The 19,242-nt window shown below is 34.7% G+C and overlaps 8 protein-coding genes across 8 annotated transcripts; 5 read left to right on the top strand and 3 right to left on the bottom strand.

Moving 5' to 3' along the window:
• Positions 1 to 1,294: 1,294 nt before the first annotated feature.
• On the top strand, positions 1,295 to 1,672 carry EIN_094980 (hypothetical protein; the record flags this gene model as incomplete). The annotated part of the gene is made up of 1 exon (XM_004253984.1): positions 1,295 to 1,672. One exon carries the CDS (start codon positions 1,295 to 1,297, stop codon positions 1,670 to 1,672), a length of 378 nt encoding a protein of 125 aa, XP_004254032.1.
• A 190-nt stretch (positions 1,673 to 1,862) lies between these two features.
• Positions 1,863 to 2,759, bottom strand: EIN_094970 (hypothetical protein; the record flags this gene model as incomplete). Its single annotated transcript, XM_004253983.1, has 2 exons — positions 1,863 to 2,190; positions 2,449 to 2,759. 2 exons carry the CDS (start codon positions 2,757 to 2,759, stop codon positions 1,863 to 1,865), a joined length of 639 nt encoding a protein of 212 aa, XP_004254031.1.
• Positions 2,760 to 3,192: 433 nt separating this feature from the next.
• On the top strand, positions 3,193 to 3,730 carry EIN_094960 (hypothetical protein; the record flags this gene model as incomplete). Its single annotated transcript, XM_004253982.1, has 3 exons — positions 3,193 to 3,248; positions 3,296 to 3,428; positions 3,503 to 3,730. The coding sequence occupies 3 exons, from the start codon at positions 3,193 to 3,195 to the stop codon at positions 3,728 to 3,730; spliced, it is 417 nt and encodes a 138-aa protein (XP_004254030.1).
• Positions 3,731 to 3,939: 209 nt separating this feature from the next.
• EIN_094950 (transport protein particle 22 kDa subunit, putative) lies at positions 3,940 to 4,518 on the top strand (the record flags this gene model as incomplete). The annotated part of the gene is made up of 1 exon (XM_004253981.1): positions 3,940 to 4,518. One exon carries the CDS (start codon positions 3,940 to 3,942, stop codon positions 4,516 to 4,518), a length of 579 nt encoding a protein of 192 aa, XP_004254029.1.
• Positions 4,519 to 4,652: 134 nt separating this feature from the next.
• On the bottom strand, positions 4,653 to 5,375 carry EIN_094940 (60S ribosomal protein L7, putative; the record flags this gene model as incomplete). Its single annotated transcript, XM_004253980.1, has 1 exon — positions 4,653 to 5,375. The coding sequence occupies one exon, from the start codon at positions 5,373 to 5,375 to the stop codon at positions 4,653 to 4,655; it is 723 nt and encodes a 240-aa protein (XP_004254028.1).
• A 1,201-nt stretch (positions 5,376 to 6,576) lies between these two features.
• Positions 6,577 to 10,725, top strand: EIN_094930 (hypothetical protein; the record flags this gene model as incomplete). Its single annotated transcript, XM_004253979.1, has 1 exon — positions 6,577 to 10,725. One exon carries the CDS (start codon positions 6,577 to 6,579, stop codon positions 10,723 to 10,725), a length of 4,149 nt encoding a protein of 1,382 aa, XP_004254027.1.
• Positions 10,726 to 10,948: 223 nt separating this feature from the next.
• On the top strand, positions 10,949 to 12,503 carry EIN_094920 (hypothetical protein; the record flags this gene model as incomplete). Its single annotated transcript, XM_004253978.1, has 2 exons — positions 10,949 to 11,894; positions 11,971 to 12,503. 2 exons carry the CDS (start codon positions 10,949 to 10,951, stop codon positions 12,501 to 12,503), a joined length of 1,479 nt encoding a protein of 492 aa, XP_004254026.1.
• Positions 12,504 to 12,742: 239 nt separating this feature from the next.
• Positions 12,743 to 18,169, bottom strand: EIN_094910 (hypothetical protein; the record flags this gene model as incomplete). Its single annotated transcript, XM_004253977.1, has 1 exon — positions 12,743 to 18,169. The coding sequence occupies one exon, from the start codon at positions 18,167 to 18,169 to the stop codon at positions 12,743 to 12,745; it is 5,427 nt and encodes a 1,808-aa protein (XP_004254025.1).
• Between the last annotated feature and the right edge of the window lie 1,073 nt (positions 18,170 to 19,242).

Raw genomic sequence — 19,242 nt, 5'->3', positions numbered from 1 at the left:
ACTTAAATGGTTCACGTTAATGGTTTAAAAACCAATTATTATAGTAAACAGTGGGTTAAACTAGAAAAAAATTAAATGGTTAAATAAAATAATATTTAAATTATTATTAATTCTATTGTTTTATGTTACACTCTGATCTTGAAAAATAAAACCAAAACACATGTTAAGTATTGTTTTATATGTTTTAACGTGTTTGTTTCGTTGAGTTCAAACACGTCAAACATTTTCTACTTCATTCGAAAACGTTTGTGTTACTTTATATTTATTTTAATATGATAAATCAGCGGTATTTCCTATCGCGATGGAAGAATACTGCTTTTAACTTAATTAAATAATAATATCCATAAAAACGAATTCAACGAAAGGAAAAACTGCCAAACCTGTCAAGAGTGGGATTTATTAAGAATCTCCGCTTGATTTTGGCTAATAAAACGTGGACCCACTCTTTAAAAAGCAAGTTTATGTTATATTCGGGTTTGTTCTTAAGAAATGCCCAAATAATAGAGAACAGCAAAAATAATAATTACACACTCTGGAGAAGTCAGACTGTATTTATAATTGAATTGAATTTGAACTATTATAGTTACTTTATTCGTCAAATATTAATAAAACTTTATTGTTAAGTTCACATTAAAATGTTGATGATGATTATGAATATGTAGTAGTTTATTAGTATCTTTACTGGTTTATAGCTTTCTTATTCTTTATATAGTGTGTTTGGGTTTTTGCTTGCTTTTTATTATTCAATTTTTTATATAAACTTGATTATAAAAAAGCAATTTATTAGTTCAGGTTATAGTTCGAAAAATATTATAATTGAACTATAATTTTTACCATTTAACCCAAACTTGTCGTTTAAGTCAAACTTGTCATACTGTATGTTTTATACCATAACATAATATACTAATTATTTATATAGTTACATATTAATAACTATAATTATAGTTTATCTAATAAAAAACTATTATTAATAAACAACGATAAAATTTTGTTTTAAAAAAATATTAGTTTTTTAGTTTTATTAATAGATAAATAAAAAAAATATAATCATTTTAAGTTTTATAAAAGTATCAAATTTTAATAATAGATTCTAAAAAGTATGATTTTTTAATAATATGAATTCTAAAATCATCAAAAAACTCTAAATTATTAGACCCAAAAATTAAAACAGCAAATTTGTATTATTAAACTACAAAAAGTAGATTTGAATTAATTTAATTTCAAAAAAGTATTTTTGAAAGAATTTTTGAAAAAAGAGTCTTTTTGTGCTTCTAGAAAAGCATATTTTATAAACATGGAGATGTTGTTGTATGTGTTGTTTGCAATGTTTTTGGCTGTAAAAGCCGAGGAAGGCGAAAATTTTGAACTCGATGATGACTACGACAATGACTACAATGAGGAGTATCAACTTGATGATGACGAAGAAGAGTTTGATTACGACGACGCGGTTGAAGACGATTTTGAGGAGGACTATGACGACGATGAATACGACGATGACGAAGAGGAGTTTGATGACGACGAAAATGAATATGATCTCGGACAAAACCCAGCACCCTACGACGACGCTTTATTTTACAACCACATTTTTGGGAATGGCCAATTTGGAGCTCCCTATTTTCAATATGGTCAATACCCAATGAACTACTATCACCCAATGCAGAGAATTTACTAAGTAACTGAATATTGTCTTTTTATTTTACAAGTATCCAACACATTTTAAACAAATGTGTTTGTTTCACCAATACTTTGTTACATAATTTCCTTTCATTTTCTTTCCATTTATGCACTTTCGTTTTGATAATCTCAATCTTCAGACATTCTGACATCTTGAGATTTGAAACTACTAAAGAAAATAAAAAAACTCAATCACTCTCGTCATCATCAAAATCTTCTTCGCTATCTTCCTCTTCCTCTTCACTTTTCTCTTTTTCTTTCATTTCCGATTTCATTGTTTCGCTTTTAGTTTTTTCATTTTTCTCCTCGCCTTCCTCGTTTGAGTCTTCACTCTCGTCATCGTCAAAACTGTCTTTGTCATTCAACTCGTATGCTTTTATAGCCTCATATTTGTTCAACTCTGGATTCTTCTCGAGTTGTCTGTCAAGTGACTTTTTCTTTCTAAGTGAAAGTAATGCGTATTTATAAAGATATTCCTCTTCCTCTGGTTCTATAGTTTTTGGTTTCTTAAATTCTCTATTTGTTATTCTTGTTCAATGTATAGTAAATTGGTAAATAAATATTGTTATATATACAGTATTAAAATTCGTTTTTTCCAAACATAATATAAAAACTTTTAATCAAAACGAATAACATCTCTGATTGATTTTCCCTAACATTCTTCCCAAAACAGTGAATAAAAAAAACTTTTCAAATGCATAAAAAATTATTTTAAACAAATTTGCTGTAACAATCCAGTGTAATTGACTAAGATATAATGACTGAGAAACAAACTTGTAAATTGGCTTTGGCAACCTACACTTAGCACATACTCCCGCCTTTTCCGCGCACTCCTGACACATTGTGTGATAAGCGAATCTGACAACTTTCTGTTTACAGTCGAAGCATACGGCGGGTTGTTTCAAGGGTTTATATTTGTGGAATTTCTTTTTCCACTCGATAGTGTCGTAGCACTTCTGGCACAACCCTTCATTGGGAAGTGCTTTAATCTTTTTGTAAACAGTCGCGCCTTTGTAATCCTTGAATGCAGTTATATTTTGGTGCTTTTGGCCTAATTTCTTTGTGTTTCCTCGTCGTGTCGACATAGAATAATAATTATAATACAGAAACCCTCATTTGTACTAGTTCGCTTTGAGTTTTGTTTTGATGCTTCTCTTGTTATTAAGTATGGTTTTATTATAGTTACATTACTATCTATTTGTAGGTGTTTTGGAAAAAAGATAATTTCATCACACACTCTTATTTCAAAGTCTTAAATAATTTAAACATTTAATGCAGAACACGAACAACCGAAACGAGGCGAGTTTATTCTTCAGTAGAGCAAAGAAAATGATCAAAACAAGATGAAGAGAAGAAAAAAACAAAAAAATGAAACTATAAATAAATGGTATAAAATATATAAAAAAAACCATACAAAAATATCAAATTGAAAAATAGTAAAAATATAATACAATAATAATATATTTTAAAACAAATCCGCCACGTAAGAAAACTTTGAAAGACATAGCGAAGATTGTGATGTCGACGTCCCAAACAATTCAGTCGATCATTTCCGTTTTGTCTGACTTTTCAAAGTTTGTTTTTCCAATCTCCCACAAAATGACAACAAAATGATAAATAGAAAAATTAGTGACGATATGTATGATTTAAATGGTTCAAAAAACAAATCAGTTGAAGAGTCTCTTTCTCCCGAGTTCTTTGAGGACTTCAAAAAAGTTCAACTTCCCCCTAACGTCGCTCCAGAGCTTCAACAAGTTTGTCCCTTTTTAGTTTTTTAATAGTTATTTTACCAAAACTAATAGTAACCATCAACCAATGTGACACACAGATGGAAGCCGAACTCCGGACTATTTATTCACAGTTCATAACAACCAACCCAAACGACACGTCCACATACTCGACGGTTCACAAAAAGCTCTCATTAGTCTCTCAAAAAATCGTTGGTCTTTTAGACGATGCTATTGCTTCGATCGACGGGGAGATTGCAAACACACAACCAGTCACAGCAAAGGATAAAATAGTGCAGATGGTTATCAAAGACTTAAGTGCATTGTAGTGATTGTTAAACTATAACTATAGTTTTATTTATTATTAACTACCACAACCAATACTGTATTAATAAAACATAGTAAAGTATAGTTTAACACTCTTAATAATAAACTAACTAGTAATGACTAGTTTAAATTTCCATTTATTATTATAAACTATTAAACAATAGTTTATTGAGTTTGGTATTTAAAACAAGTGAGGAACTTAAAAATCGCAATGATTTCGAAGAGTGAGAAGCAAAAAGCTGGGGATGTGGTGTGGGGAGAGATGAAAAAAATCAACAGCGAGTTATTGACGATGACGTACGGAGGAATAGTTGTGCAGCTTCTCCGTGAGAACGATTTTGATGCGGACAAAGTGAATGCGGAATTGGAGGACATGGGATATAACATTGGTATACGTCTAGTCGAGGAGTATCTAGCGAAGGTAGAAGGGAAGATGTCGACGAAGTGTATATCATTTAAAGAACACATTGAGTCAATCACTTTTGTTGCCTTTAAAATGTTTCTTGGGATGAATTGCGAGTGTTTTGAAGTTCACGAGAAGCAGTGGCGTATCTCATTACCCAACAACGTGTTGTCCGAGTATGTCCAACTTCCCGACAAGTTAAAACAAAAGTTATGGTATTCAAATATCTATTGTGGTATCATTCGTGGTGCTTTAGAAATGTTGAAATACAAAGTCGAATGTCGTTTTGTCAATGATGTCCTTCAAGGCAACAAGACTTCGACGGAAATCGAAGTCAATTTAGTCGATATATTAGATCAAGCAAAATACGTTAATTACAACTCGTAAGACACTTTTATTATATCTATTCTATTAATTTTATCTCTTTAAAATATAATAGATACAAAATAAATATAATAGATATATAATAGATATAATATAGTTTAATTATATAAGAACAAATCACAAAAGGGAAGAGTGACTTAAATCATGGTTCTTAAGAGTTTATTGATCATAGTTTCACGGTTACCGAAAGCGCCGCCCAAGATGAAGTGGATTTTCTTGTTCTTTCTGGCGAGTTTACCCTTCTGGTTGTTCAACTTGAAAGGAGCCAAAGCTGAGTTGACGAGTTTGAAGTTCTTTCCGACGGTGAAGATTTCGTGGACGATATCCTCGACGCAGATGATGTCAGCTCTCTTGTCGAAGACTTTTTTGACCAATTCGTTTGAAGTGATTTTCTGTCTGTCACCCTTCATCTTCAAAGCGCCTCTAGCGTAGATAAGGTCAGAAACCGTCTTCAATGATGGGTATCCGTAAGTGATATAAGGCTCGACGATTTTCAACATTTTAAGAGTCGAAGCGTTAGCTCTAATAAAGACGGCGTTGTTGATTTGTCTGAGTCTCAACAATTTCAAAGTCTTTCTAATCTTTGGAGAGACGTTGTTGATACCTCTAATTCTAATTGCAACGATCAATTTCTGTTCGGCTTCAGCATACAAATCTCCATTGATCATAGCTTCTTTCTTGGCTTTGGCAATGGCTCTGTCCTTGGTGAGTCTCTCTTGTCGATGAGCTATCGCACGCTTCACTAATTCAACGCGAATGGCTTTGATCTCTTCGTGGCGCTTCTTCTCAATTTCCGCTTTGGTCGGCTTCTGTGCAGCAACGGCTTGTCTTTGTTCGGCTGTGGACACCTTCCCACTCATCTCAAGACTCTATCCACAAACCCGCTTCTTATTTAGTTCTATGGGTTTACTTAACTATAGTTCTTTATTAATTCTTTGTTAATACTTTGTTTTCTTTTGTTTTACTATATCTTTTCTTTTTGTTTTTTTGGAAAACCCTTCATTTTTTGTTTTTCTGTTACAAATTTTGTTTTTCAAGAATCTTAAAATTGCTATTTTATAGATCGCATCAAAAATAAGGCGGAATACTAGAAGTATAGTATTTATAGTAGTAATATTATTTTTATTATTCATATGGTATACTTTATTATATTTTTGTTATTAAAATATAATAAATGGGAAAAATTAAGAAAGCTAAAAAAGTTAATTTATTTCAATCATCCCTTCTTTAAGAGTTAAATCGATCACAGAAGGCCCTTTACAAAAAACTTCCGCCAAATTTCGGGTTTCACCAGTAAACACGTTTTTGTTATTTTGGTCTTTCATTCTCTCAATCACATTTGTCAAATACAAATTGAATCGGTCGTCATAATTCTCAAGATTGCCCTCAAGAATTCTGCCGGAATTAAATTCAACGATCACCGTTTTGCCCATGAATGATGAGAGGTCTGAGATTGCGGTAAGTCTTTGTTGGTAACGCGACATTTTTTTTTCAGTTTTTTCACTTTTTATTTTATTAAAAGTATTAAATTAATTCTATCGAAATAGTTTCGATCGGTTATATTTATTCTTATTATACTAAACAAATAATAAAAATATAACAAAAATTTTATTATAATGATAAAAGTTGAGATCCCATAATTTGAAAGAATGAGAGTAGTAATGGAATAGAAAGACAATAATGCTATTAATTGAAGCATTGTAAAAAGAAACCGGTTCTCGGTGGAGGTTTACGGTGAAGAGTTATTCATTGAGATTAACCCAACTATGCTTCAAGAGATAGGAGTTCCATAGTACGCCGTATGTTGTCATATTACGTCTCCAATTCTCCAATAGCAATCTACTTTTTAACTATATCAATGACTAGTTATATATTAAATGTTTTTACTAATAATATACTATAATTAATTAGTAAATATCGAATTTTTAATTTATTACAACACCTCCAATTCCACTTCATTTCAATTCATTTCGATTTATTTAAAAGTCTAGTTTTATTCTAATAGAACAAACTATACTTCAGATAGTTATTAATAGATAAAAAAAAGAATTAAAAAAGGCAATGATTACGAAGTTCCGTAATCCTCAGAGTGATTTTTCGTTTTGTCCCTCATGTGGGAAAGATTACCAATTATTTCTCTTTCTAACTAAAAAAGTAGTCTGTCACTGTTGTGGTCGTGTCTTATGTTCGAATTGTATTCAAACACTTCAAGACTATTCCAACAAAGAATATAAACTCTGTTACGCTTGTTATTACCCATACAAGGATGCACATGGTCGAATCCCTTACTTACAAGTACACAACCCTTGTGTCCCAACAATTGCATTAGGCTTTCTATCATCAGACTCCGTGACGCGCCAACAAGCATTCAAGCAATTTCTACCTCTAATGAACAAGAATGGAATTGACTTGGAGTATTACATGAAGTCGGGCTTAATTCCTTATTTCGTCAAGTTACTCCAAGACCAAAACTCCGCGTCGATGATCTCCGAGATCATTGCGAAGAGTCTCCAAGAGAACATCGAGTTAAAAGTCTTCTTCGACCGCACTGGGATCTTCTCGTTGAATTCCGGCATCTTGCGGTTGACCTCCAAAACGTTTCTCGAGAACGCCGCGTTCATTTTGTGTTTGATTCTCTCAAGTTGTTTGAAGAACGTTCCTTACACTAACTTTAAAACAGTCGGAGAGATCACTAAGGCAATTAAAACAGCTGAAGAGCAATACGATGAAAAGGCACTTGAGTTCTGGTGTGAGCGAGAGAACAGATTAGGGAAGTATGTGACGATGTTACAGAACGAGTACATCTCGCAGTCTTCATTAATTGCATTAAGCAAGTTATATCAAGTCGTTGGCGATGAAGAGAAGGAAGGCTTAGTTATTTGTTTCTCTTTATTTGAACAGACTTTTAAAGTAGGAAAGGAGATGGCATATTCCCAAACAGTGTTAGTAGAGTTACTGAAGTGTTATGACAAAGTGACTTGTCGAGTGATTCTACCACTTCTTCTTTTAATGATCACTTCAAAGGAATTGCTTGGGTATGTTTTAGATAATAAGATCATCGAACTGACGTGTGAAATATTGAAAGTGAATGAAGACGAAGCTTTTGCAGATGTCGTCTCTGTGCTTCTTGAGAGAGTTTCGAAATACAACGACTTAATAGACAAGTTGGTGACACATTTGGACTTCTTTTCTGTCTTGTTGAACCGAGAGAAAGGGAGTAATATGGTCGCTTCTAAATTAATAGAAACGATGATGTTGTACGACACTACCAATGGGCGGAATGTTGCTGAATTGATATTGGTTGAACACATAGAAATTGTTGAAATGATGCTACGATCAAATAACATTGATAAACGAAACGAGGGCGTCTACATCTTCGACCAAATTAATCAGATGTTTGGCGTAGAAGCTTTTGAGATCTTTGAGTCTCGTGGTATTCTCCAAGTCGTTTTGGAAAGTGTTCGAATGGAATTAGCGGATCCCACATTGGTGTATGTTGCTTTAAGTCATATTTATACCCACGCAGAGATCCGTTCCAATTTCATGGAATATTTGATACAAACCGACTTTGTCTGTTTTCTGTGTCAAAGCGTCGAACAGAAAAGCCATTTAAAAGAGATATTACCATTTTTTGTATACCTCGCTGGTAACAAAATCATACAAAAGGACATTTTCGAGAGTCATTGTGGGAACCACGCAAGGCTTATGACGTTGTTTACCGAAGAACAATTAGCTGATTATATGACCTTCGAGTTACTGACACAATTCACGAACAACACACGATATGCCACATTGTTCATACGAAATATAATGGACACACAAGGTCTCTTCTCAAGAATATTACAATTGCAGCACACGAAAGTGCCATTGACAAGCGTCTTTCCATTCATCAGAAACATGCTCTCGACAAAATGTAAAGAAGAAAAGTTTGTGAGTGCTCTCTCCATCTTTGTCGACAAGCTTCCAGAGACTTTCCCAAGTGAAACTGATAATTATATCGTCGAGTATATATCACTCTGTACATCTATTTGTAGCCACTCGAAATACCTCAAAACAAAATTCTTAAACGTGAAACTAGCGGGAGTCTCGTTGTTCCAGAAAGTCACCTCGTTGATGAGTCTGAACGACTTTAAAGTGAAGACGGCGGTTATTCAACTCTCGCAAATGTTTTTGAAAGAAGACAACGACTATCTGGAATTGATTAAAACTTTCCCAATGCTTTATATTAGTGTGTTTGGTGGAATAAGTAACATGTGCGATTCGACATTCATGGCAACTGCATTCGATTTTATTCGCAGTGCCTTAGCAAACAAGCGAGAGATCGAGAAATTCAAGAAGTCAAGTTTACAAGACGATGTATTACGTGTATTCATTGATGAACGGAATGTGATATCCAATGAATTATTGGGTAGTGGTGTGGGTTTAATAGTGACGATGTATGATGTTGGATTGGTCACTGCAAATTTCTCTGGAGTATCAAAGAGACTGTTTTACTATTTTGGCAATTACCAATTGAATGGGATTAGTCATGTCTGTCTCATGAACATTCTCAGAAGTTTGATGTTGGTTAGAGGCAGTTTTGAAACGGCGATCAACAAGAAGAATGTGTTAACAGCTTTAGTAGAATTGCTTGAGAGTAAATATGTCTCCGAATATGCAAAGGCACTTCTGTTGCTTATTTTGCGCGAGAAGAAGTGTGTGTTAGCGAATATTGACTATGAAATGTGTGTGAAAATAATGAAAGAGAAGAGTATGGCTGGGTGCCTTATGCGTGTTTTGGACGATGAAAGTGTTGAAGGGAAACAAAAAGGTAAAGAGCTCTGTGAGGATCAAAATGTTCTTCACACGATATTATTGGGTGATATTCCCGAGGATGTGATTATCACCTTTTTACTTAAAATGAATGTGAAATTGGCCAAGAGTGATGAGAAGGTCAAATTTATAAGGAGGTGTGTAAATAAAGCAAAGGTATTAAGTCTGAGTGGTTTTGATGGGGTGTTTGCGTTCATCAGAAAGAGTGACATGAGTGAAGTTGAAGAAATTTTTGCTTCAGTAGCTGTAAAGGAGTTGTTTGAATTGGGAGATAAAAAGGTTGAAAGGATTTTAGACTTTATTTCAGGGGTAGTAAATTCGCCAGTACTCATCAAGCAATTTTTAAGCTGTCTTCCACTGATTATAACAATTGTACTTCAAAGCCAAAAGTACTTTGAAGCACTTCTGCCATTCACTATATATGAGGAAGGAAGAGAGAAAATATCGACGAACCCGATTTTACTTAATTTGTTATTTGATGACATCCAGAAGACGCCCGTGAAAGGAAACATTGTCACACATTTAACATCTGACATCAACTTTTTACCACTGGTGTTGGTCTCTTTTGACATCTCACAACTCATGCAGAAAAATGTGATCACACAAAATGTCATATTAGAAGTGCTTGTTGATGGGAGTAGAGGAGATGGGATGTACCTGACTTTTGATTTACTTGAAACTATCGTCACGATAGAAAACATTGAAAAGGGTGGATTGGTCTTTAGAAAACTCTTGGGGTTTCTTCAAAATCATTTCGCGCATCCCAAATTTGAAGAGAAAGTGCAGAAATTTGACGTTCAATTTGTTTCAAAGGTGTTTGAGCAAATGATGAAAAGTCGTTCTGATGAGGACGCGAATGAAGTTTTCAAACTGTTGGGGAACACACTTTTTAGTGAGAGAGTTACAGACGAGCACATTTGCAGTTTAGTCCAGTTGATTTCTAAAAAGCGAACAGAGAAGTTATCTGATTTATTCACTGCGAAACTACTTGAAATTATAACGACACTTGTGACGTCAAAATCACGTGATTTAGTCATTGAAATGATCGCGAAATATTCCCAAAACATTCTTGTTTTTCTGAAGTCTAAAAATGTCGAGTTAGTGGAGAGTACTTTGTCGTTAGTCTTGTTATTATCTGACATCTTTGTGAAGGGAATTGATGAATCAATAATAGAAATAGTTGTGAGCTTATCGAAAACAAATCCAACGAAGAAACAATTACGAGTGTTAGTCCTAAGGTTTGTCGCATTGCTTGTGAGGAGTCATGTTGGAGTGAAGACTGTTAAGGAGATGATGTTATCCAAATCCATGTCACATTTGATTACAAGTGAAACGATGAATGTATTTCAAATCATTCAAAACATCTGTTTGGATGAAGATGGTACAACTCTGGTGTAATTCTTTGTCTCATTCATTTATTAACTTATTCTTTTATTATTCTCATCAAGACAACACATAAACATAGAGAAATAATATTGTTCGCACTAAAAATATTTTACTTGATAATAAAGACTAAACAAATAGTTTCACGAACGATTTGGTCATTTTGATTTACAGGAGATTTTGTATTTGAAAACAGAAAAATTCAAGAAGCAAACTCGAAATAGTAAAAAGCGATAGAATGGCTTCAGTCCTTGATACCTTGAAGACTAAAACTGAAAGAGTCGTGAACGCTGCAGCAAACGCTGTTGATAAAAAAGAGTGCACTGAGTCCGAATATGCAAACAGTAAATTAAAAGCTTTGGACGACTACGAAAATTATATTAAAAAGACTAAGAACTTTACTAATAAGATACTAGAAGCTTATACTGTTGTTATCGACCAACTTGGTAACCTCTCGGACTTGCAACAAAATTTCTTTAGTACAAGGGACACAACTCAAGAACAAAAAGACGCGACAACATTTGAAACAAACTTTCTGTTGTTTGTCCAAGGCAATTTCTTAATACTGAAAGAAGAAGTAACAAAGTGTGTTATTAAACAAAGCGATACGCTACTCAAAGAAATTTCTGATGTCAAACAAACATTCACAAGGAACATGAGAAAGCCTGTGGACACTTTGGAAACAATGACTGTAATGAAATATCAACTGGACAATATTTTCGAGTTACGGAATTATATCATCCGCACACAACCATATAAAATTTATAACACTTTTGGTAATAACTTTGAAGAATTTTACAAAACAAATTCTAATGTTAATGATTTGATCAAAAAGATCGCCGACAAGGAAAAGGTGATACCAACACTTCATTTAAAAAACACACTATACGTCGGGCAGCTCCTCGTGGAAATACTCGACGCAGAGTGTAGGAACAAAGACGAAGTGCCTAAACTCGTTGAACAGATGATCAATATTGTCGAGACTAAATACGTCGATTACGAAGGTCTTTTTCGGACAACGGGAAGCGTTAAAATGATGAATGAAATATACCACAGAATGACAGTCACAAATTTGGATGAATTGGGGTATGACACCATCACCTACATGTTAAAGACATTCACAAGAGACTTACCAGGGATGTTGTTGAGTAGTTCCGTTTCACAAGACTTACTGTCAGTATATAGTTTGTTTTATAGTATTTTTACTATAATATTATACCATTTGGGACATATAAATAGATGAGGCATCTAATCAAGTAGAAAGGTCGACGGACCGAGTCGAGCGAATAGAATATTTGACTAAACTATTTGCAAATGACAATTGGATGGCAAAGGAGAAAATAACATACTTCAAGGCGATATGCCAAATGTGCCACACGATTTCACAGAATGCAGAAAAGAATTTGATGAATGAAAAGAATTTAGCTGTGTGTTGGACACCGACTATGTTCAATGTGTTGACTGATGACATTGGCCAATATATCGAAATGCTCACTTTCATTATTAAAGAGTCAGACTTCATTTTTGGTAAGAAAGAATGCGCAAATGACTCTAAGAGTATGACTACAACTACACGACCAAAAAATATGTGTGTCTCGTGCCAGAATGAAACACTAAGTTCGTCTCCACGTGTTGCACTTAAAATGCCAAAAGTGCCGCCACAACGAGACCGTATGTTAAAGAGTCAACAATCGTCTTTAAATACAACAAATTTGACACAGCCAGTTAATGGGGGCGTAAAACAAAATAGACAAGCATCACCACCAACCCTTCCACATCGAGCCCCAAAGTAAAATGTTAGACAATTTATTCTTTTATTCTGATTATAATTATAATTCTAGTTTAAGCTATTATATATTAGAAGCAATAGTTATATATATATACATATATTATAGATTTATTTATTATATATATAATTCTAGTATAATATAATATATTTACTATTATTGTAACTAGAAGAAGTTCGATTCAAAGGTAATACTATTAACCCATTAAGATATAATAGATTTACTAATAATTAATTAAAAACGAATTAATTGGACTCATCGTCAGAGGTGTCTGATTTCGATGTTGATTTATTACTTACATTGTTCTTTTGTTGTACATCGGATTTGTTACTTGTCTTACTCTCAGACTTTATATCCGAATTACTGTCCGATTCACTCTCGGAATTAGAGTCGGATTTGGACGATGACGACGATGACATAGATGACGACGATTCTTCAAGCGACGAGTCATCTTTAGTTTCTTCCTTTGTTGTTTCTTTTGTATCCTCAGAAGGTTCTGTTTTAAAGAACATATTATCTTCGTCGTTGAACACTTTTGGCGCTTTTCTTTTCAACAAGATCTTTCTTGCAACAATAACAAAGACGACAAACAAGATCAAAATGATGACAATGAAGATACCGATGATGATCAAGATGACAATGACCCATGTTGGCACATCCTTTTTGACAATTGGTTCAAGGTTGTTTTGCTCACTTGCATCAGTTGGATCTGTTGGGCACTCATATCCTGCTTCGACAAAATCGCTTGGCACAAGTGCAACATAAATCGAACAGATTTGTTTGATGGTGTATGACGAGAATGACGCGCTCTTCAAATGTGCTGCTTTTGTTCCTTCTACAACACTGAATTTCACACCGTTTTCAGCTGTGAAGTTCTTTCCAAGACCAACTCTCATGATGAAGATTGGCACGTCTTTGGGGAGTGATGGGTCGACAACGATCTTGATTGTGCCTTCTGGCCAACTGACTGAAGCACCAGTTGAAAACATCAGTGGGAATGCCTCTGGCTTTTTGATGAGCAAGACAACTTCGTTGTCGAGAATGTTGAATTTTCCCTGTTGGAGATAAAGTCGTGCGTTGCTCACCTCCAAGTTGGTGATGTTTGTTGATGCAGACGATGTCACAAACAGTGCCATTCGCTCGTTGTCTGCTGCATCTTCCACAACCAAGTCATCAAACACATCAACCTTTGAGAATTCAAAGTTGTTAGAGAGTGACGAACTGCGTGAGTACAGTGCTACATGGATTGATTTGTCTGAGTTTTGTGGTTGGTTGATTGTGAATGGTGCAATGCTCATCTTCTTTGTGTTGTTGAATGTCATGTTGACGGTGTCCGCGTTGAATTCAAATGTTTTACCAACTGTCAACGTGTCGATCGAGAAGACGACTGGTGCATCCCCATTGACTGTCATCACCTTTGTGTTCAGAATGTCACTTGCAACTTCAACTGCTTTTGTGTTTTGAACAATGAATTGGTTTATTTGGTTAGATCCAATTGATGTTGCGTTGATGAGTGCTGTGTATTCTGCTGTTATTGTAGTCACGCAGTATCTTCCATTGCATGGACATCCACTTCTGTTGTATATCTTTGCGTTGTCTGCTGCAGTCTCGTTGTACTGCACAACAGACACAAGTGTTGTTGTGTTGTCTTCGCCTTCCATCTTGACAAAAGCAGTTGGTGTTACGTCTGGAGTGTCTGGCTCTTCTGGTACAGGCACAGTCAACTCACATAGAATTGGTGGTCTTGTCTCATCGTCTGCACTTGTTTTGTACAGCAACATCGAGTGGTCTATGTCTGTCTTCAGTGACTGCGACATCTTATCCTCATTTGCAATACTCACGTGATATATGTCAGACGCGTACGTCACTACATACGATGTGAGCTCCAATGGAATAACAGACAACGACTCAACTGAGAAGTATCTGCTTTCTTTGAGTTGTATGAATGGAAGTGCATTTATAGTGTCATTGTTACTTCCTCTGCTCACAACAACAGATCTTGCAATGAAGTCGCTGTCAATGATAAATGGCACGTTACCACTCAGTGAGATATCAGAGTTCGCAACTTCGGGAGCAAGTTCCAAAGTGAATTTAACTTCTTTGTCTTCTGACTTTTGTTCTGCGGTGATAGCAACTGATGTTGAATTTCCAAGGTATGTATAGACATTTCCATTTTCTTCTTTATCTTTCTTAACATTACCAAGTCCGATGTAAGAAGTCTTAGTAAAGAGTATCAACAACGAAGCTGTCTCACTCGACTTTGTTCCCAAAATGGATGTTGGCACATTGAAAGTCAATTTAGTTGGTTGTTTGGTGTAGATGTTCAACACAGTAGCAGTTAAAGACCCAACTCCACTGTATGTGGTGTCGTCTGTGAATGTGTCGTTATCAATTTTCTCATCTGAAAATATGACTACTTTTCCTCTTAACATAAGTTCTTCCACGATGACTGTTCTGAACCCCAAGTTGACACTTGCCTCTGCCTTGAGTTGTTTGAAGTTGCCGGTGATGTTTGTTATTGTCATTCCCGAAAGTGTGCCTGGTATTTTAGTGTTGCACCCAGACGTGAAGACTGAACCCGTTGATTTAGAGCATGGGCAGTCTCTTGTATTGACATAGGAATTACTCTCAAAAGCATTGATTTGAATGGTTTCTTTGTTGATGGGATCAGCAAAGACGCATTCTGTACTTCCTTTACAAACGTAATTTGATCTTTTGACTCCTGTTGGGCAGATGATCCACATCGACCCACCACATCCTAAGTCTGAGTTGGCAGTTCTGAACTTTTCTTCAGTTTGTGATGCGGTAGAGAACAGAACAAATGGGGTGCACACTTGAGCTGCAGCCTCACCAGACATCTCTGTTTTGACTGGATCTTTATTGTTTGTATTTACAAAAGTGATTGAATTGACATTATCAGCTTCAATCACAGAAGTGTCTTTGAAGTCCTTACTCTTTTCAAGTTTGACTGTTGCTTCGCTGAAGTTCAACTTGGCGCCTCCAAAGATATAAACTTTACTCATTTGAGTCGCAGTCATTTTGACATCAAGCAAATTGATTGTAACAATAGAATCTGCACCTCTGATCGACAACGTTTTACCAACATAAAGCCCAAAAGCTCCAACATTTGAAGCCTCGATGAAAGTGTCATAGTTGCATTTCAGAGTGAATTCGACGCCGTCTTTCACAGTGATTTTTCCAATTGTTGATGGGGTGTTGAGCACAAGTGTTGTTGTTTTTGTAATTTCAATAGCAGCAATTTTCGTGTTTGACTCTGAATTTATTGTCACAACCCCACCATTCAACGTAAGTGTCGAGTAGATGACAAGCACTTTGAGGTTCAAAGTGAAGTTTCCAGTAAGTTCCATTTTTGTAAATCTGTGTTCATCTTTTGTTGCCATAACTGTGACTGGGGTGGCAGAGGTAGTTTCAAGGTGGATGAGACAGTCCCCACCCTTCCCAGAAATGTCATTATAACACGGGCAAGCCTTATCGGGGTTGGACAAATACACGTCTTTATCAAGATCTACAGAGTCCTTCAAATAAGTTGAGTTGACAGTGCATGTCTTTGTTTCCAATTGTGTAAGAGACGAACAATTGAATGACTGAACGTCTGAGTTATACACTAGTGCTCTTTGTGAGCACTTGTTTTTGATTTGTGTTGGCAGAGAGCCTTGATACACTTGTGCTGATGTGCTTATTGCAATGACCATATAATGTGTTGCTGTTGGAGGGTCTTGAACAGAAACGATTCCATTAACTACAAACGATGCAAATGAATCCGTGTTGATCAGTGGACCATTGTTATCACCTTCGAGTGTAGACATATCGAAGTTTGCTGTCTCAACAACAAGTTTATATCCGGTTGGCACCTCTACCTTACTTTTAGAGTCCATCGATAAGGTCCCAATGTTTACCACATTGTTTGTTTCAAGAGTTGGATTTTTCACAACTGAGTTCACAAGAGTGAGCGACGCCAATGCTATATTAGCAGTAACACCGGTCAAGTCAAGAACAACATTTTTCAAAGTCAGTGACTTGTAGTCTGTGAGTACTTTTGGTTTCACGATTGGTTGGCTTCCTTCGGTTGTACATTGTATCAAGATGTTATTTCTATTTGACAAACTCAGTTCGGAAAAGACGACATCTTTTGATACAGTGATTCCATCTCGATACACTATTAGTTTTTTATTAGTAAATAATCCAGAATTATTGTCATCAATTGTGAGCGTATTTGTACCACTTGTCTTATAAGCTGTGCAACCAAAATGGTCTATATTAAAAGGATCTTCAACTTCACAAAGAGAACAGGTTGGAGGTGTTGGTGAAGTGTCAAATGTTAATTTCATTTTATCGCATGACGATTTCCATTCATTCTTTAAAAGTCCAAGTACTTTCAATGGATCTTGGTAATATGGTGGGTATACCACTGCTCCTGAAACTCCTTTTATTGATGGTGCACCATCACCAGTTGACACGCCAGTAATTCTTGTTAAGTCGAGTTCTCCATTTTGGTCCAAGTTGACAGTCGCACTGAAAGAAATAGCACCAAAAGTGACAGTTGATTTAACAATTGTTCCGGTTGTTGTGATTGTTGGTTTACCAGAAGACGCGAGTAACATGAGTGAACCGCCACTGATAGTGTATGTTGGGGTGGTCGTAGACGAGACTACAAGTTTTGTGTTTTCCCCTCTTAGTGATAAGCCAGAAAATGCCGCGATTGAGACGTCTCCCTTATTTGTGTCGATACTTCCACTTGCGGTTGTTATAGTAAATGTAGCGCTTTGCAAATGTGTAGTGTTTGCTTTCAATGTTCCAATATAAATTCTTGTTGAAGCTTCTGTTCCTTTGATAGTGACTTCATTTCCAGAGATCTCACCAATTTTGACGTTGGTATTTGCTGTTATTGTGGTATTAAATGATCCATAATTTAAAGAACAAGTAACTCCAAGTAAGTGGCAAGGGCAAACAATGTACCCATTCTCATGACTTGAAGCCAAAGTTGACATTGGCATTGAATTTGTTGCTGTGCACTTTACAGTATTTTCTAGAGTCGAAGTTGTTTGGAAGTATATCATATTAAAGAACTGGTAAAATATCAAATTTGAGTCGACTTGTACAACTTGAATTTTGTATTTATTTGAAGTGATGGACAACGCAGTGGTAGCATCCATTGTACCCAAAGTGTTACATATGAGTTGATACCTTGGAGTGACAATAAAACTGGCTGTAGTATACAATTGATTAAAAGTGATAAGTAAGTCTTCACCATCCGTTTTCATCTGTGTTTCAGAAAACACCAAATTTCCATTGTTGCTGAGAAACCCAACTGAAGTTGTTGTTGCTGAGAATTGTAAAGTACATGTGGCACCAATGTTATTCTGTAACTTGGAATTTTCTGTTGCTCGACTTATTGTTAAAGTCCCCGAGTTCTCTATAAAGCCAGAAGTAAAACTCTCTGCTACTAGCGCACCTCCACTGACTATTATAACCTTTCCAGTACCATAAATATCAGTCACAGACAGTGTCACACCACTTGGTATAACCAAATAACAATTTACACTCATGTTATGAAAAAGGGTTGGACTTGATGACTGTGTAAGTGTAATGTAGGTGTTACACTCACTTGGTCGTGTAAGTCCAGTTGCTAAAAGCAAAGCTAATACAAGCATTGAAAGTGATTAACAAGTTGAGTTTGTATTTGTGTTCTTGGTAGTGAAAAATCCAAAAGAGTTTGAATAGAAACAATTCTAATTAATTTTATTATATTTTTTACTAGCACTATTCTCAATAAAATGTTTGTTGGTGTATTTTCGTTGACATTGGTATAAATATCAAAAAACTCCGTTGTATATTTGTAAATTATATTTATAATAACAAAATAATTGTTTTTGTTGGTGGAAAAAAGGGGTGGTAGTTTTTTATATAAATTTAATTAAACAGTTCTAATAAAAAAGAGTTGGAGTTTTTTGAAGGAACAATTACTTATTTTAAATTTTGATTCTATTGTAATTAAAATTTATCACAACAATAGTAAAAAATAATTTAACTGTATAACACTTTTTAATACAGTTTTTCAAAACATTAGTTAGTATTTAGCTATTTATATATAATTATTATTTTAAAAAAGCAGTTTTGTGTATTTCAGTCCTATTTTTTAAAATACAATAAAAGAATATTATAATATTATAATATAATGTTAGTTTCACATTTATAACTAACTTTTTAACTTTGAGTGGGAACTTTTTTTAATGAGTTAACTGGATATAAAATGTTATTGAAAAAACAAAATTATAATCACGAATAGAATTAAATCAATAAACCGTTTTTTAAGTGTATGTTTTATTGGATGTATTTTAATTAAACGTAACATAATCGATACAGTAAAAATTGCATTAGTGTGTGATTCAATCAATATTTGGTTTTCACCAATTTAAAGAGGCTAACACAGGGATAGAATATATTTATTTCCCACAAATTTGGCACTAAAAATCAATTACAAATTTGTTTTTATTTTAAACAGAATAAAAACTTGGTGTGAAATAAATGAAATTTTTAGACTGACTTTACCGTTATAGGGGCATTTTTTCAATTTTATTATTTTTATTATAATGGTCTCAGGAAAGTCTAATATTCAATTAATCAACCAAAAGTTTATAATAATGAGATACAAATGATCATAAATTCACACATAAACAACATTTCATGCTTTTAAGTAAAGTCATTCCGAATAAGTGTGCAACTT

Source organism: Entamoeba invadens (genome assembly GCF_000330505.1).
Source record: "Entamoeba invadens IP1 unplaced genomic scaffold scaff_1105074725199, whole genome shotgun sequence".
Taxonomy (NCBI): Eukaryota; Evosea; order Mastigamoebida; family Endamoebidae; genus Entamoeba; species Entamoeba invadens.
The sequence above is the reverse complement of the archived record's forward strand: the minus strand, read 5'-3'. Positions and strand labels throughout refer to the sequence as shown.